Below are 14,830 nucleotides of genomic sequence, written 5' to 3' on the forward strand. Positions count from 1 at the left end.
GTATCCTACTGAAGATTTTTTCTTTAGAGCCCTCTCCTAAGGGAAAGGATGATCTGGGCCCAGGTTTGCAAATGTGAACAACAAGTGCATTCAAACAATGTACCAACTAGGAAAAAACAACTTTTTATTTCAGGAATATGGGGTCTATAGATTTTAAATATACCATATTCCTACCAAAACTAATATACTTATTGGGGAAAAATACTTTTATTCATTTCACCACAGGAAACCAGATTGTCCTCCTTCCAGACGTGAAAGACAATGCAAGATTTAAATAACTGCTGATCTATCTAAATATGCTATATAGTTTTATTGTAAATGTTTAATTAAACTAAGATGCTTTGATGTACATACATCCTGTTTGTACGTACAGCAGAGCAGCACTAATTCACAATAACCACTGGGAATCCATTTCTGAATTTTGCAAGTTAGCAAGTGAATAAATTAAACACACACCAGGACACTACATAAAATATGTAATTTGTCCATTAATTTTCACACATGTAAAATTTTACTTATTTATAATGCTTAGGAGTACATTAGCATGTAGTATTTTGTAATGTTAATATGAGAGCTGACTACAGCATTCTTATCTTTGCTAAGAAGTAGAGTGGGACAGTCTGGCTTTAGTGAGAGCTATCATAGTTGCCACTAGTAAAGTGAAAATTACTGGGGTTCTGTTGAGTCTTAAATGAGCAATGGTAGATTATTGATAATCAAGACATAGTCAGATAACATGGAAATGATTATCCCATTGAACTTGTTCTTTATGGCTAAATAAATTCAAGATCAGCCAGAGGGCTCCTATCTAGGGTTGCCAACTGTGGTTGGACATATTCCTGGAGGTGTCATCACATGACAATCTTTAATTAAAGACTAATCTTTAATTCCTGAAGACTTCAGGACAATCCTGGAGGGTTGGCAACCCTACGCCTATCTGAAGTGCCAGCACCTACAACGAATAAATGGGGATATACACATGAATGCTGTAATCTTGATATGCTGGAAAGATATTTAAAAACTTTCAAATTTTAAACTTTGCTTGAAATATTGCAATGAAGTGCAAGAAAAAAAATTGTCTAAATGAGGTTTGAATTGCGATAATCCATTAGAGCCAAGGGTTTCATGAAAGCTTTCATCAAGCTTGCCCATGCAAAGCAGAGTTAAGCATGAAAATATTTAGATTTTTTTAGCAAATAACAGCACATATGAAACATTCAATGTAATGCATTATGTATATTTCTGGAATAATTAAAAGACAATAGCTGTGGGTAAATAATTATATTACATATTTATAACTATTGCAATAATAAATGTTTTATATAATCTTCAAATTTAAAAAAGCAAGATATACAATTGAGAGTATTAGAAGACGACATTCAAATCTTGCAAAAGATTATCCAATCTAACTTTCAAAAAAATTTAAAAACAAAAAATAAAGCAAACAATTTTCTGGCCCCTTTTTGCACAGAGAGCACAATCTCAGAACCAACATTTCATGCATTTTTTTAGAATTGTCTTATTGTAAATAAAAGTGGTTACAAAATATTATCCCCCTCAGAATTAAGAGCACACGGAACGCAACACATAGACACTGCGTTTCATTTTAAAAGTCCTTCTCCAACATAAATTTTTATACTCACTCAGATATGGGTGATTATCTGCACCCATGTTCCACAGAGAAAAAGTGTAAAAAACCCTTTTCTGTTTTAATTGCCTCCTTTTATCAGTAAATAAGGTAGCCACAAATGATACTTTCTTTCCCCCACCCTTTACTTATTATTCGTATTCAACCAAATTGTTTCTCTAAGTATCTAGTGGCTGTCCATGGATCATTAACACTTGTTAGTATTCATAGAAATGTCAACATTTGTCCTTCTTACAAAGCACTGTATCTAAAGGTATATTAACATTCATAAGGACTTAAAAGAGTAAATAAAAAAGTAATCTTCTGTAAACAGTTTTCATATCATACTCAATACAGAATGTTTAATGAAGCGTTCAAGTCACTGCTCTTAAGACAGAGAAAATCTTATAACTCAGATATATAGTCATTGGCCAGATATACCCGTCGGACTATAAGAGCTGCCAATGCTAAAGTCAGAAGGACAATCAGAACAGTTGATCCAGTGTGGCTTGTGTTGACTCTTGCCTGCTGCACCTGATTAAAGTTTGTTGAAGATGGTACTCTTCTCTGCCTCTGGGCACGGCGCTGGCGCGGGCTAATGGAGGTATTATTAGATACAGGTTGAGTATGCTCTTGATTAGATGGTGTGGAATTGTTCTGAATTTCAGACTAAAAAGAAAAAAGTGAATATTGTTTTTAAACCAAGACAGTCCATGCATCAGCAATGTACATACCTCTACATTTAAGAACAAAGCCTGCTCTTCCCTTGTAATGTTATGATCTGAAGGCCAGCCACAGGTGATAGCCTCTTTATAGTAAAGTTGCAACCAACTTCTGTTACAGAGCACTGTTCCAAACCCTATGGCTCTCCAGCCAAACATTCAAAATACACATCCTTCTACACACCTCCCAGCCTTGTTCTCCCAACCATGGCATCCCAAATACATGAGGTGCAGACAATCACCACTCCTGCCTCCCATATGCTATTACTCCCATTGTTTGTCTCTGGATATCGTAAGGAGGCATTAATGTAGAAATTATCTGCATTAAACTATGTACATCACCCATTTGCCTGGCAACTTAGGCCCTTGCCTCGGGAAGTATGTAGCACAGGACTTAACTACATAGTTATTCTCTACTCCATAATTCAGTTCCTTGCTTTGTTGCACCATACCCTATTTTTATGTAGTTTCTGGACTTTTGCTCATTCCCTTGCTGCACTGAAGGAGCACAGAGGCCTTTGTCATTTAGATAATTTGATTCCCCATGAAATTCCAAGCCACTGTGTGTAAGCAGCACTGCTCTACAGGTTTTAAAACTTTTGTCTAAAAAGCTGCATCTACTCCATGGTTTTGTGTTTTCTTTTCATAATGGCTACCTCACATTTTGGGTCACCTTATCTTAACCATGTTTTCAAGTGAAATATTTTAAACAGTTAAATGAAATATTTTATCCTTAAACTAGTCCATAGCATATAGGTACTTAAGCACAAATGGTTTACACTGCACAAATGAAAAACACTGCAAATCATATTGGAACTGGAGTTAAAGGATGAAATTGGCCATAAAGAACGCTATAAAAATAATATACAGAGCTGAGCAAAATTAGAAATTTCCATGGTATGGGAAACCCCAACATTTGTTTTCAGCCTAAATCACGAAAAAAATCTAAACGTTTGATTTTGGTTTACTGAACTAAACCAAAATGCTTTGTTTGACTGCGTTCAATATTACACTGTAATTTTCCCATAGTGACATGTTGACTCTTGTGAGTTGTAATTTGGGAGCCTGATTTCTCCTGGCTGGACATCTTCCACAATGCACCCAGTCATGTGACTCCCATTATGCACCATGCAGCTCGGTCCCAGGGAAATCCACACTGCATTATGAGACACATGGTCCTCCAGGTATCCTGGCCAACAGCAGAGAATGGAGATCTGAACTACAACTCCAACAAGGAGACTTCAGTGTGCAATAAAAACTAATGATGGACAAAAGAAACACTGACATGGATTGAAAAGAAATCCTAATGTCCATGAGATATGTTGTACCCTCCTATGTAATAGGACAAAGGACTCTAGGAACTTCAGAGATTCACCTGAAGTTTCCTTTACATGATATTTCCAGCAGGGGTCTAAACAGGTACAGAACTTCAAATTCACACAATTCTGACCAGCTCTGCTACCGTCCTCATGTATCCTAAAGCATCCTCACAGCCATGCTGACCTCTCCCCATTATATGAGTATGGCTTCTTCCACAGCAGAGATGATTTCCACTGCAGCCACACAGCAGTGAGGACTGATTCAGGTATGCACTGAGGCTACAGGAATGTTTCTAAGGAAGCCCTAGGACCTCTCCTTAGGGAAGGGCAAATTATGCACAGATCCCATTGATTTGTATGTCTGTCCTGGGCAGCAGGTGGCCCTAGGGCCAAAAAGAATTATATTTAGAGACTTTCAGATTTTGAGACTTTAGATCCACAGAAACAACTACATCCACCACAACAAGAGAACAGTGAAGGCAGGAAATGCAGGAGTTGGACACTCAGAAGGAAATGGAGTTAATTTTCCCAAAATGAAAAATGATTTTGTTTATCCAATATGTCTACCTACAGGTTATTCTATGTTATTTACAATAATTATAAGAGGCCTTATTTATATCTGTATTATTTGGAAACCTTTCTAATCCTTAGTATCAATTATCATAAAGATGGCATCAGAATGATTAGAGTGCATCATCCTTGGCTATTCAGCAGGGTTTCTGCCTAAAACTATAAAATATGTGTTTAAAGCAGTGGTTCTCAACCTGTGGCCCAATTAGGACACAGCTGCAGCCCAGCTCAACTGTGTGCTAAAGGCCACGGGCTCCAGACTGCCCTACCGGGCAGCGCACCCTTGGCTACTGGCTCCCAGCTGGGCTGCCCTGCCGCGCAGCGGGCTCCGGGCTCCTGGCTGCCCTTCCGCGCAGCGGGCTCCGGGCTCCTGGCTGCTCTGCCGTGCAGCGGGCTCCGGGCTCCTGGCTGCTCTGCCGCGCAGCGGGCTCCGGGCTCCAGCTACCGCTGGCCCCACACGGTGGAGCTCAGGGTACAGACAGACAGCCATCACCTGCCCACCACGGCAGACTCCAGGTTCAGGGGCCTGGCTTTCCCCCCAGCAGGGCTCCCAGTCTAGGCAGCCGGCTACCGCTCAGCCCCTGCAGCGAGGTCCAGGCAGCCAGCGTGGCTCAGGGTCTGGGCAGCTGGCTGTCCCCTGGCTCCCTGCAGCACACTCCAGGGTCCTGGCTGCCACCCCAACAGGGCTCAGTGTCCGGGCAGCCAGCCGCCACCCGGATCCCCAGGGTAGGGAGGGAAGGTCCCAGAGCAGCCAAATTGCCCCCTTCTTTCCCCTCTTTTTGGCTGGACCCCACCAAACTTCCAGTTTGCTATCAAGCATCTCCCTGGCTAAGACCTAGGATAGGGGACAGTCATTGTCTTTTAATCTGGAAAAAGACAGTTACCTTTTCCGTAACTTGTGTTCTTCGAGATGTGTTGCTCATGTCTATTCCACAATAGGTGTGTGTGCTCGCCATGTGCACCGGTGCCGGAAGTTTTTCCCCTAGCAGTACCTGTGGGGGGGAGCGCCCCCCGGTGACCACTGGAGTGATGCCTGCCTAGCACGGTATAAGGGGAGCTGCACGCTCGCCCCACCCTCAGTTCCTTCTTGCCAGACAACTCCGACAGAGGGGAAGGAGGGTGGGATGTGGAACAGACATGAGCAACACATCTCGAAGAACACCAGTTACAGAAAAGGTAACTGTCTTTTCTTCTCCGAGTGATTGCTCATGTGTATTCCACAATAGGTGATTCCAAGTTATATCTGTTGGAGGTGGGTAGGTGTTCACAAGTTCCCAGGACAGAGGACAGCCCTGCCGAACCCAATGTCATCCCTGGTTTGGGGGACAATCGCATCGTGCGAGGTGAACGTGTGAACCAAAGACCACATGGTGACCCTACAAATGTCCTAGATGGGGATGTGAGCCACGAAGGCAGGTGACGAGGTCTGTGCCCGAGTCGAGTGTGCCCTCACAATGGGTGGCAGAGGGACACCTGCCAGCTCATAACAGGAACAGATGCACAAAGTGATCCGATTGGAAAGCCGCTGAGTGGAAACTGGCTGGCCCCTCAAGCGCTCAGCCGAGGCGATGAACAGTTGTGAGGACTTTCTGAACGGCCTGGTCCGCTTGAGGTAGAAAGTCAGAGCCCGCCGCACATCAAGCGTGTGGAAATGGTGCTCCTCACTGGATGCGTGAGGCTTGGGGCAGAGGACTGGTAGAAAAATGTCCTGACCCATGTGGTAGGCGGAGATCACCTTCAGGAGGAACACGGGGTGTGAGCAGAGCTGGACCTTGTCCTTATAGAAGACTGTGTACGGCGGCTCGGAGGTCAGAGCCCTGAGCTCCAAAACTTGCCTGGCCGATGTGACTGCAACCAGGAAGGCCACCTTCCATGAGAGCTGAGACCAGGAGCACGTGGCCAGTGGTTCAAACGATGGCCTCGTGAGACGAGCCAACACCAGGTTTAGGTCCCACTGTGGGACCGGGGGTCTAGAATACGGAAAAAGATGGTCCAAACCCTTAAGGAACTGGACAGTCATAGCATGGGAAAATACCATATGCCCTTGCACTGGCAGATGGAAGGCCAATATGGCTGCCAGGTGCACCTTGACTGACAAGGGCGCCAGGCCCTGGGCCCTCAGGTGGAGGAGGTAACCAAGGATAAGCTGGATCAGGGAAGCCACAGGGGAGACACTCTGGTCCGCCGCCCACCTAGAAAACCGGAACCACTTCGCCAAATAAGCGCGATGAGCGGAGGGCCGTCTACTTTCGAGGAGGACATGCTGAACCTGTTCTAAGCACGTCCTTTCCTCTCCACCTAACCACCGAGCAGCCTCGCCGTAAGGTGAAGAACCGCTAGGTTGGGATGGAGGAGACGGCCCTGCTTCTGAGAGAGCAGGTCCGGGCAGAGCAGCAACAACCATGACAGAGCTACCGCCAAGCCCGTGAGGGTTCCGTACCAATGCTGCCTGGGCCACACCGGGGCAATAAGGAGGACCAGGGCCTTGTCCGTCTTTATCTTCTCCAGGACCCTGCTGATTAGAGGGAACAGGGGAAAGGCATAGAGAAGCCAGCCTGACCAGGACAGGATAAAGGCATTGGAGATAGCACTCCTCTCCAGCTCCCCGCCCCCGGAGCAGAACCGGGGCATCGTAAATAGGTCCACCTGGGGAGTTCCCCACCTTCGGAAGAGCCGGTGGGCCACTTCTGGGTGGAGAGACCACTAGTGTTGCGAGGAAAAGTCCCTGCTCAAGCGATCCGCCCTCTTGTTCCAGGCGCCCGGTAGGTGGAAAGCCTTCAGGTGGACTTCATGGACTATACAGAAGTCCCACAGCCTGAGGGCTTCGTGGCAGAGGATCAGGTCCAACCTTGCCTGTTGATATAGAACATCGAGGTCATGTTGTCCGTGAGGACCCTGACTACCTTGCCCTCCAGGTGCAAGCAGAAGGCCATACGTGCCAGCTGCACTGCCCTGAGCTCCTTGACGTTTATATATAGGGTCAGGTCTTGAGCTAACCACAAGCCTGGGGTCTGAAAGTTCCCCACATGGGCCCCCTAACCCAGGTCTGATGCATCAGACACAAGCTCCAATGACGTGGCCCTGTCCCTGAATGGGACACCATGGAGCATGTTGTTTGTGCGGACCACCACCATAGGGAGGTGATCACAGAGTCTGGCACGATGAGGACTGTGTCCATCCTGTCTGTGGCCTGGGAGAACTTCGAGGCCAACCAGAGCTGGAGGGGCCTCATCCTGATTCTGGCATGACAGACCACATACGTGCACGCCGAAACGTGACCCAAGAGCTGCAGGCAAACCCTGGCTGTTGTCACTGGGAACCTTGTGACCAAGTGGATGAGACCTTTCAGGGTCTCGAATTTGTCTGGCGGGAGAGAGGCCCTGGCCGACGCTGCGTCCAGGAGTGCCCCGATAAACTCTATGCGTTGGGTAGGGACTAACATGGACTTGGTGTTGTTTACCAACAGGCTCAAGGAAGTGCACATGGACAGGAGGAGCGCCACGTGATCCCTCACCTGAGACCAGGAGGTGCCCTTGACAAGCCAACCGTCCAGATAGGGAAATATCTGGACCCCCCCCCCCCCGTCTGAGGTAGGCCCTTACCACCGACATGCGTTTTGTAAATACCCTGGGGGCAGTGGACAGACCAAACGGAAGGACTGTGAATTGTTAATGATTCTGTCCTACCACAAAACAGAGGAAGCGCCTGTGCCCCTTGAATATGTGGACGTGGAAGTACGCCTCTAGATCAAGGGCAGCGTACAAGTCCCTGGGATCCAGGGAGGGGATGATGGAAGCCAGGGAAACCATGCGGAACTTGAGCTTCACTATGTACTGGTTCAGACCTCGCAGGTCCAGAGCCCCCCTTTGGCCTTTCGGATAAGGAAATAATGGGAGGTTGCCCATAAACTCTTTGGGCACTGCCTCTATCGCTCCTAGTCCTAGGAGCCCCCCCACCTCCTGCTCGAGCAGAGCTTCGTGCGAGGGGTCGCCCAGGAGGGACGGGGATGAGGGGTGGTTGGGCGGGGAGGAAAGTAAACTGGAAGGTGTAACCCTGGGAGATGGTGTTGAGGACCCATCGGTCCGAGGTTAGCCACAACTATTCCGGGAGGAAAGCACACAACCAGTTGGAGAAGGGGAGCTTTATTGGGGGTGGATCCCTGATGAGGACTGGAGGGGTGCCCTGAGCATCCCGTCAAAAACGCCTTTTCCCCACCTGCTTGCCTTTGGAGGACCCAGGCTGGGGGGCCTCTGAGGGTGTCTCTTATAGTCCCGCCGCTTCTTATGGGCACCCTCATACTTCAGGAGGACGGCCTGGGCGAAAGTCGGCTGTGGCTTGAACTTAGGTTTTGCCGGAGCATAGAGGCCCAGAGTCTGGAGGGTCGTGCAGGAGTCTCATGCCATGCAGGCTTGTATCTGTTTCCGCTGCAAAAGAACTTTTCCATCAAACGGGAGATCCTGCATGGAAGACTGTGCCTCGCTGGATAGCCCAGAGAGCAGGAGCCATGACGCCCATCTCATGGACACTGCAGAGGCCATGGATCGTGCAGCCGCGTCCGCAGCATCCAAGGCTGCCTGCAGGGACGCCTTAGTGGCTGCTGCCCCTTCCTCCACTAGCACCTTGAACTCCTTCCTATTGCGCTCCTGGAGGAAGTCCTCAAATTTGGGCAGGGAGCCCCACAGATTGAATTTGTACCAGCCCAAGAGAGCCTCATGGTTTGCCACTCACAACTGGAAGCTCGAAGACGAATACCATTTTCCTTCCAAAAGAGTCCAGTCTCCAAGAGTCTTTGTTCTTTGGGATCGGGGCTGGCTGACCCTGCTGTTCCCTGTGGTTGACCGACTCAACCACCAGGGAGTTGGGCACCGGATGGGTATACAAGTACTCATGCCCCTTAGTGGGTACAAAGTACTTGCGTTCTGCCTTCTTAGAGATGGGAGCCAACGAGGCCGGTGTTTACCACAGGGCATTTGAAATGTTAGCCACCCCTTCATGGAGGAGCAAGACCACCCTACCTGGTGCCGACGGGGACAGCACGTTAAACAGGGAGTCTGAGAGCTCCTCCATCTCCTCTGCCTGGAGGTGGAGGCTTGCTGCCGCGAAGAGGGAGTCTTTCTGGCCCTCTTGGTGTGCCCGTGGACGGGAAGCAGTACCGACTGGTTGATGGCACCGGAGAGTCGCCGCATACCGATGCTGCGGTGCTGGGTACCAGTTCGGAGTGGCGTGCCGGAGTCAGGGTCAGCGCCGACTCCATCAGGATGGCCCAAAGCCTAATATCCCTTTCTCTTTTGGTCCAAGGCTTCAACGACTTGCAAATCTTGCACCTCCATTTTGTCTTCAGCTGGCTCAAGAGATGGCCTCTCCACCCCAAAGAGATGCCTGAAAGAAACTGGGACAAAGGACTGCAACTACAGGGGTGTATGTGATTGCTGGACCCAGGCCATAAACCACAATGTTGGTCTGAAAAGGATTGGCCCCAGACTAGGAAGGAGTCTAGTCTGTGAAAGAAGCTTATTGGAACATCTCTGAGGGCGAGATTTGCCTGTATTCAGTTTCCTACTGTATTAGGCTTAGACTTGTGTGTTTTGTTTTATTTTGCTTGGTAACTTACTTTTCTCGGTCTGTTATTACTTGGAACCACTGAAATCCTAGTTTTTATACTTAATAAAATCACTTTTGCTTATTAATTAACCCAGAGTAAGTAATTAATACCTGGGAGAGCAAACAGCTGTGCATCTCTCTCTATCAGTGTTATAGAGGGCGGACAATTCATGAGTTTACCCTGTAAAAGCTTTATGCATAATAAAACAGATTTATTTGGGTTTTGGATTCCATTGGGAGCTGGGAGGTCTGGGTGCTAGAGACAGGAGCACTTGCTAAGCCATTTTCAGTTAAGTCTGCAGCTTTGGAGGCGTAGGTCAGACCCTGGGTCTGTCTTGGAGCAGATTAGTGTATCCGGCTCAACAAGGCAGGGTTCCGAAGGCCCAAACTGGCAGAGAAAATGGGCTCAGAGGTAGTCTCAGCACATCAGCTGACAGTCCCAAGGGGGTCTCTGTGACCGAACCCGTCACGTTTTAATTTTTTGCATCCATCCATCATCTGTAATTTAGCAGATCGACTGCATCTTGTCATTTGCAGTCCTGCAGCGAAGTGGTTCCTTCACAGTGGTAGCAGCCCTGTGCAATCAAAAGCTTTTAAAAATAAAGACTAAAAAATGGTTCCTTTAACCAGGAGGCAGTGATACAACCACTGAAATCCATTTTACAATTACTCCATTCTCCGCTTAGCTGATTATTTAAGCTGATTAATTACGCTATATACAACAAGGTTCATAGTTACTGTCTAAATAAGAACTTTTAAAATTTGCTGATGTTTGTGATTTGTGGAATCTGTTTAAATATCTCGTATCACATCTATCCCATTGTTTATTAAAAGAAATAGCATATTTAAAAAGACGAATCCAATTAACTGTTACTAGAGTGAAGCCAGAACATTATCTTCTACCCTCATACACAGTATTGATGCAGCACTTAAATTAAAAACTGGATTACGGTTTAACAATATTAATAGATGAACAATAAGCCTGCTCATATAAACAATCCTGTACTCTAAAGATATAATTTATGATAAGTTTTCTATAACAAACTCAATGCCAGAGAATATGCCAGTACTTTGCACTGAGGCAGGCACAAATTGTAACTTCTAAATTTGTGTACTGAAGTGGCCCATTTGCAGATTTTTATATAATTTTTACACTGCCTAATTGACTTAATCAGGAGTAACGTTAAATGGATGCCCAATTCAAGAATCACTGCTATTTTGAGCATTATGTTATTAGTTAGAAAAAAAAAAAAAAAAAAAACTTTCTACAGCAAATATATGCTCTGCATGCATTGAACCAAAAAGCAACCTTATACTTAAGAGAAATTAAAAATTATGTTGGCTGTTCAAGACACAAAATGAGGCACATAACTGAATCTAAAAGAGAGAAAACTGATGTACTGGAAGACCCAGAAGAAGGAGTAACTGGCTTTTTAAAATTTTATTAAAAAATACTCTCATTTTTGTGAAATGTATCTTTAGGATGGATTTGAATATGGAGGCTCCTTGGAAATTTGGGTTTGGGAATGCATTCAGCACATCGGATGAGAGTGGAAGATCATGATATATGTAGCATCAAGGTGAACAACTGGCCCAGTTGAGAGGTTGGGAGAGGAACAAAACAACATACATCATCAAACATGCATATAGCCTAAAAGGCAAGAACAAGGAGTTCAGATTTTATGCAAAATCTTGCTCCAGGTTTTTTTTTTTTTCATTTTCAATCCACAATGAATGATATTTCGCAAGAAAGTCCTAAAAGTGCCAAAAAGTTTCAGATTATGTAACAATTCATATTAACATCTACTTTACCACTTTCCGTAATATGTCACAGTTATTCTCACTTGGGCCAAAATCAAGATTTAATGTACATATACAAAATTACTAAGTTTTTTGGAGATATGTTTTTTTAAAGAATCGGATAATTATCAGACATCCGGCAACACTGCAGACTGCTCCCACCCTTGTGCCAAGGTTAGGCGAGTACGTACTTGTGTAGATTAGTTAGATTAGTATGTGTTGATACTTCTTTTGTAAGGGTTGATCAATGAGACACGCTGAGTGCTGCAATTATGGAAAAGCATGACGCAAGATGCAACATTTAAGATATCATAAACAGGTATATTGCAAAAAAAAATGTTTTTGTTTATTGATATATTAAGATATTCCAAGAGATATTAACCATTTAAGATCATTTCTCACATGGGCTCCCGTTACATTTGTTCATTTGTACATGCTCCCGTATCACTCTGGCGGACTTATTTTATATGTCATCTATTCAACGGTCTTTTGGTAGTGTTGTTTGTAATTTTTAAATTTACTGAAAAAGTCGCGTGCAGCAGGCATATAAATATACAGTAAACATTTTTGCATAAATTAGGAGTGATTTTTGTGATATATCTAGAGTGATTGGAAAACGTCCAACACAACTTTGGGGGTGAATCCTTTGGTCATTTTAAGAAAAAATGTTTCCGTGAACATGTGTCCTAAAATTCTTCCTAAGGGAGCTACAGTCCCTTCAAGGAGGTGACAAAAAGTTAATTTCTGATTAACATCTCAAATACGCTTTAATATAAAGTAATGAAATTATGTCTGTGTCTTAGCATTAGTTTGTGCTACCATATTACATTATCCAAAATTATTTAAACCATAGGCACCCCGAATTGGCAGTTGGTCATTTTTATTTCACATTTCAAGAAAGGCTTGTCGTCGACTGCCCCGGCTACGAGCAGTAATATTATGTTCCATAATAAGTTAATAATTTGTTATTATTATTACATTTAAAATTTATAATTCCAAAGTTGAAAAATAAGTAATAAGTAAAGTTGTTTGTATCATTCTAAGCATCTAAGCAGATTAAAATTTTTAAACAGTTTTCTCTGAAACAGTTAATTATACAAAATAAATTAAGAGTACCATTTTAATGCATGTTTTAGCATTAAATCATATTCCAGGGTCGTATCTGTTAAATAGTCGAAAAGTTAAAAAATATTAAATAAAATCGGCCCAGTCCCCCCAGTTCATGACGTCTTTAATTTAAATAATTTTATTTGAATGATGTTGTATGATTGAATGTTGGAAATAAACTTTAACAGGAAAGCGGATTCAAATTGCAAGCACAGTCCTTTTAGTAAAGAGAGCAAATTTTTGGAAATATGTTTTTCCTTCATCAGGCTGGAAACATTATACAAGATAGAACCTGTTATTTGCTCTATCTTGTATAATCTATTCAGGCTGATGAAGCAAAAACATATTTCCGAAAATTTGTGCTTTTTACTAAAAGGACTGTGCTTGCAATTTGAATCCGCTTTCCTGTTAACATTTATTTTCAACCTTGTAACATGTAACACGTAGCCTTGTTACTTCCCAACAATTAATGTTGTAGAACAGTGATAGCACGTACTAACGCTACGGCACATACCAAATTTAATTGATATATCTATATTAAAGTGTTTTTGAGATATTAATTAAAAACTTGGAAAATACTTTGAATATTTTTACTGCAAAATTTCATAAGAAAAACTAATTTGCAATTATGTATATTAAAAATACTTCTTACTTCATTAAAACTGCAAGAAACATGTTAAAAATATTAAAATATACTTTAATAATAATTTTGTGTAAAAAGAAAATGCAATCATTTTTGTCCAGAAAATCCACAATAAATTTGAAGTAGTTAATATATCACAAGCAGGTACATTATAAAAAAATGTAACGCTTTTGTTCATTGCTTTTCGAAGATCATAACAAGAAACGCTGGGATGCAGTAGCAGCACAAGAAGATTTGGCCATGGCTTCAACAAAAAAAAATAAAATCTGCCCCCCATGATTGATAGCCGATTTACAGAAAAGGATCTCAACGACGTCTTTACTTTTGAATTTGAAAAGCCCAAATTTGGGCTTTTGGGAAAAGCAAAGAAGAAATCGGCAACGTGCAAGGTGCAAAAGGAAGTGAATGGCGAGCTCAAACCACGTAGCTTCAAGACAAGTGAAGCAAGTGCTGTGAAAAGTTTCAACCTTTGGCAGCATGTAAAATGTAACCATCCTGAAAACTATGTGGCTTTGGTTACAAAAAAGGACCAGGAAGATGAGGCAAAACAGAAAACTGATGCAGCTAAACGACGTTCATCTGGCTCTTTGAAAACTTCTAAGAAAAGATTTTTTGTGGAGCTTCATCTGAAAAGAAACCCAAAATTGAGCAAACAAAACTTGACTCATATTTGAAGTCCTCAAAGGTTACAGTCACCATGGATGCCAATACTTTCCATGAAGAGCTGATGGAAATGGTTTGCTTGAGTTCAACACCGCTCACTACCTTCAGGCTAAAGAACAAAGGATTCCAAAAAACTGCAGGTGAAATGGGTCGGCAGCGTGGCATTTCGACAGGGCACGATGCGGTTCATCATTTAGTTGTCAGCACAGCTGAGTCTGGTCACAAAGAGTTCAAGAAAGCTTTGGAGCAAAAATTGTGCTATCTGAAAATGGATGCGGCAACCCGTGGAAACAGAAATTTCCTTGCAATCAGTGCTCAGTACTACGAAGAGGGAAAAGATAAAGCTGTGGTAAAAACAGCTCCTGAACAAGGAGCAGAAGTTATCAAAATGACTGAATGAAACCATGTGTTCTCTGAGAAGCTAGGCAGAACCACAGAAGGTCATCATCACAAATCCCGGAGTAAAGGTGAAGGTTAAACCATACCAGATCCCAGAGGCAAAAAGAGGAGAGATCAGTACTGAAGTTAAGAGGATGTCGGATCTAAGAGTCATTGAGGAGTCCCATAGTCAGTGGTCCAGTGCAATCATTCTGGTACTTAAGCCAGATGGCACTACGAAATTCTGGAATGACTTCAGAAAATTAAACAAGGTATCCCAGTTTGATGCCAACGCCATACCTCAAATAGGTGAGCTAATTGACCAACTGGGGAAAGCACAATTTTCGTCCACCCTTCAACCTGACCAAAGGGTATTCGTAAATTCCTCTGGCAAGGGAAG

The 14,830-nt window shown here is 43.8% G+C and overlaps 1 protein-coding gene across 2 annotated transcripts in view; it reads right to left on the minus strand.

The window, feature by feature from the left end:
* Window positions 1-1,466: 1,466 nt before the first annotated feature.
* Window positions 1,467-14,830, minus strand: part of UBE2J1 (ubiquitin conjugating enzyme E2 J1) — a 54,125-nt gene continuing 40,761 nt past the window's right edge. For both annotated transcript variants that reach the window (XM_038395957.2, XM_043510645.1), the window contains one exon: window positions 1,467-2,296. In XM_038395957.2, the coding sequence (XP_038251885.1) occupies window positions 2,033-2,296 (264 nt within the window). In that variant the 3' untranslated portion in view covers window positions 1,467-2,032. The remainder of the gene's footprint in view (window positions 2,297-14,830) is intronic.

Source organism: Dermochelys coriacea, chromosome 3 (assembly GCF_009764565.3).
Source record: "Dermochelys coriacea isolate rDerCor1 chromosome 3, rDerCor1.pri.v4, whole genome shotgun sequence".
NCBI lineage: Eukaryota > Metazoa > Chordata > Testudines > Dermochelyidae > Dermochelys > Dermochelys coriacea.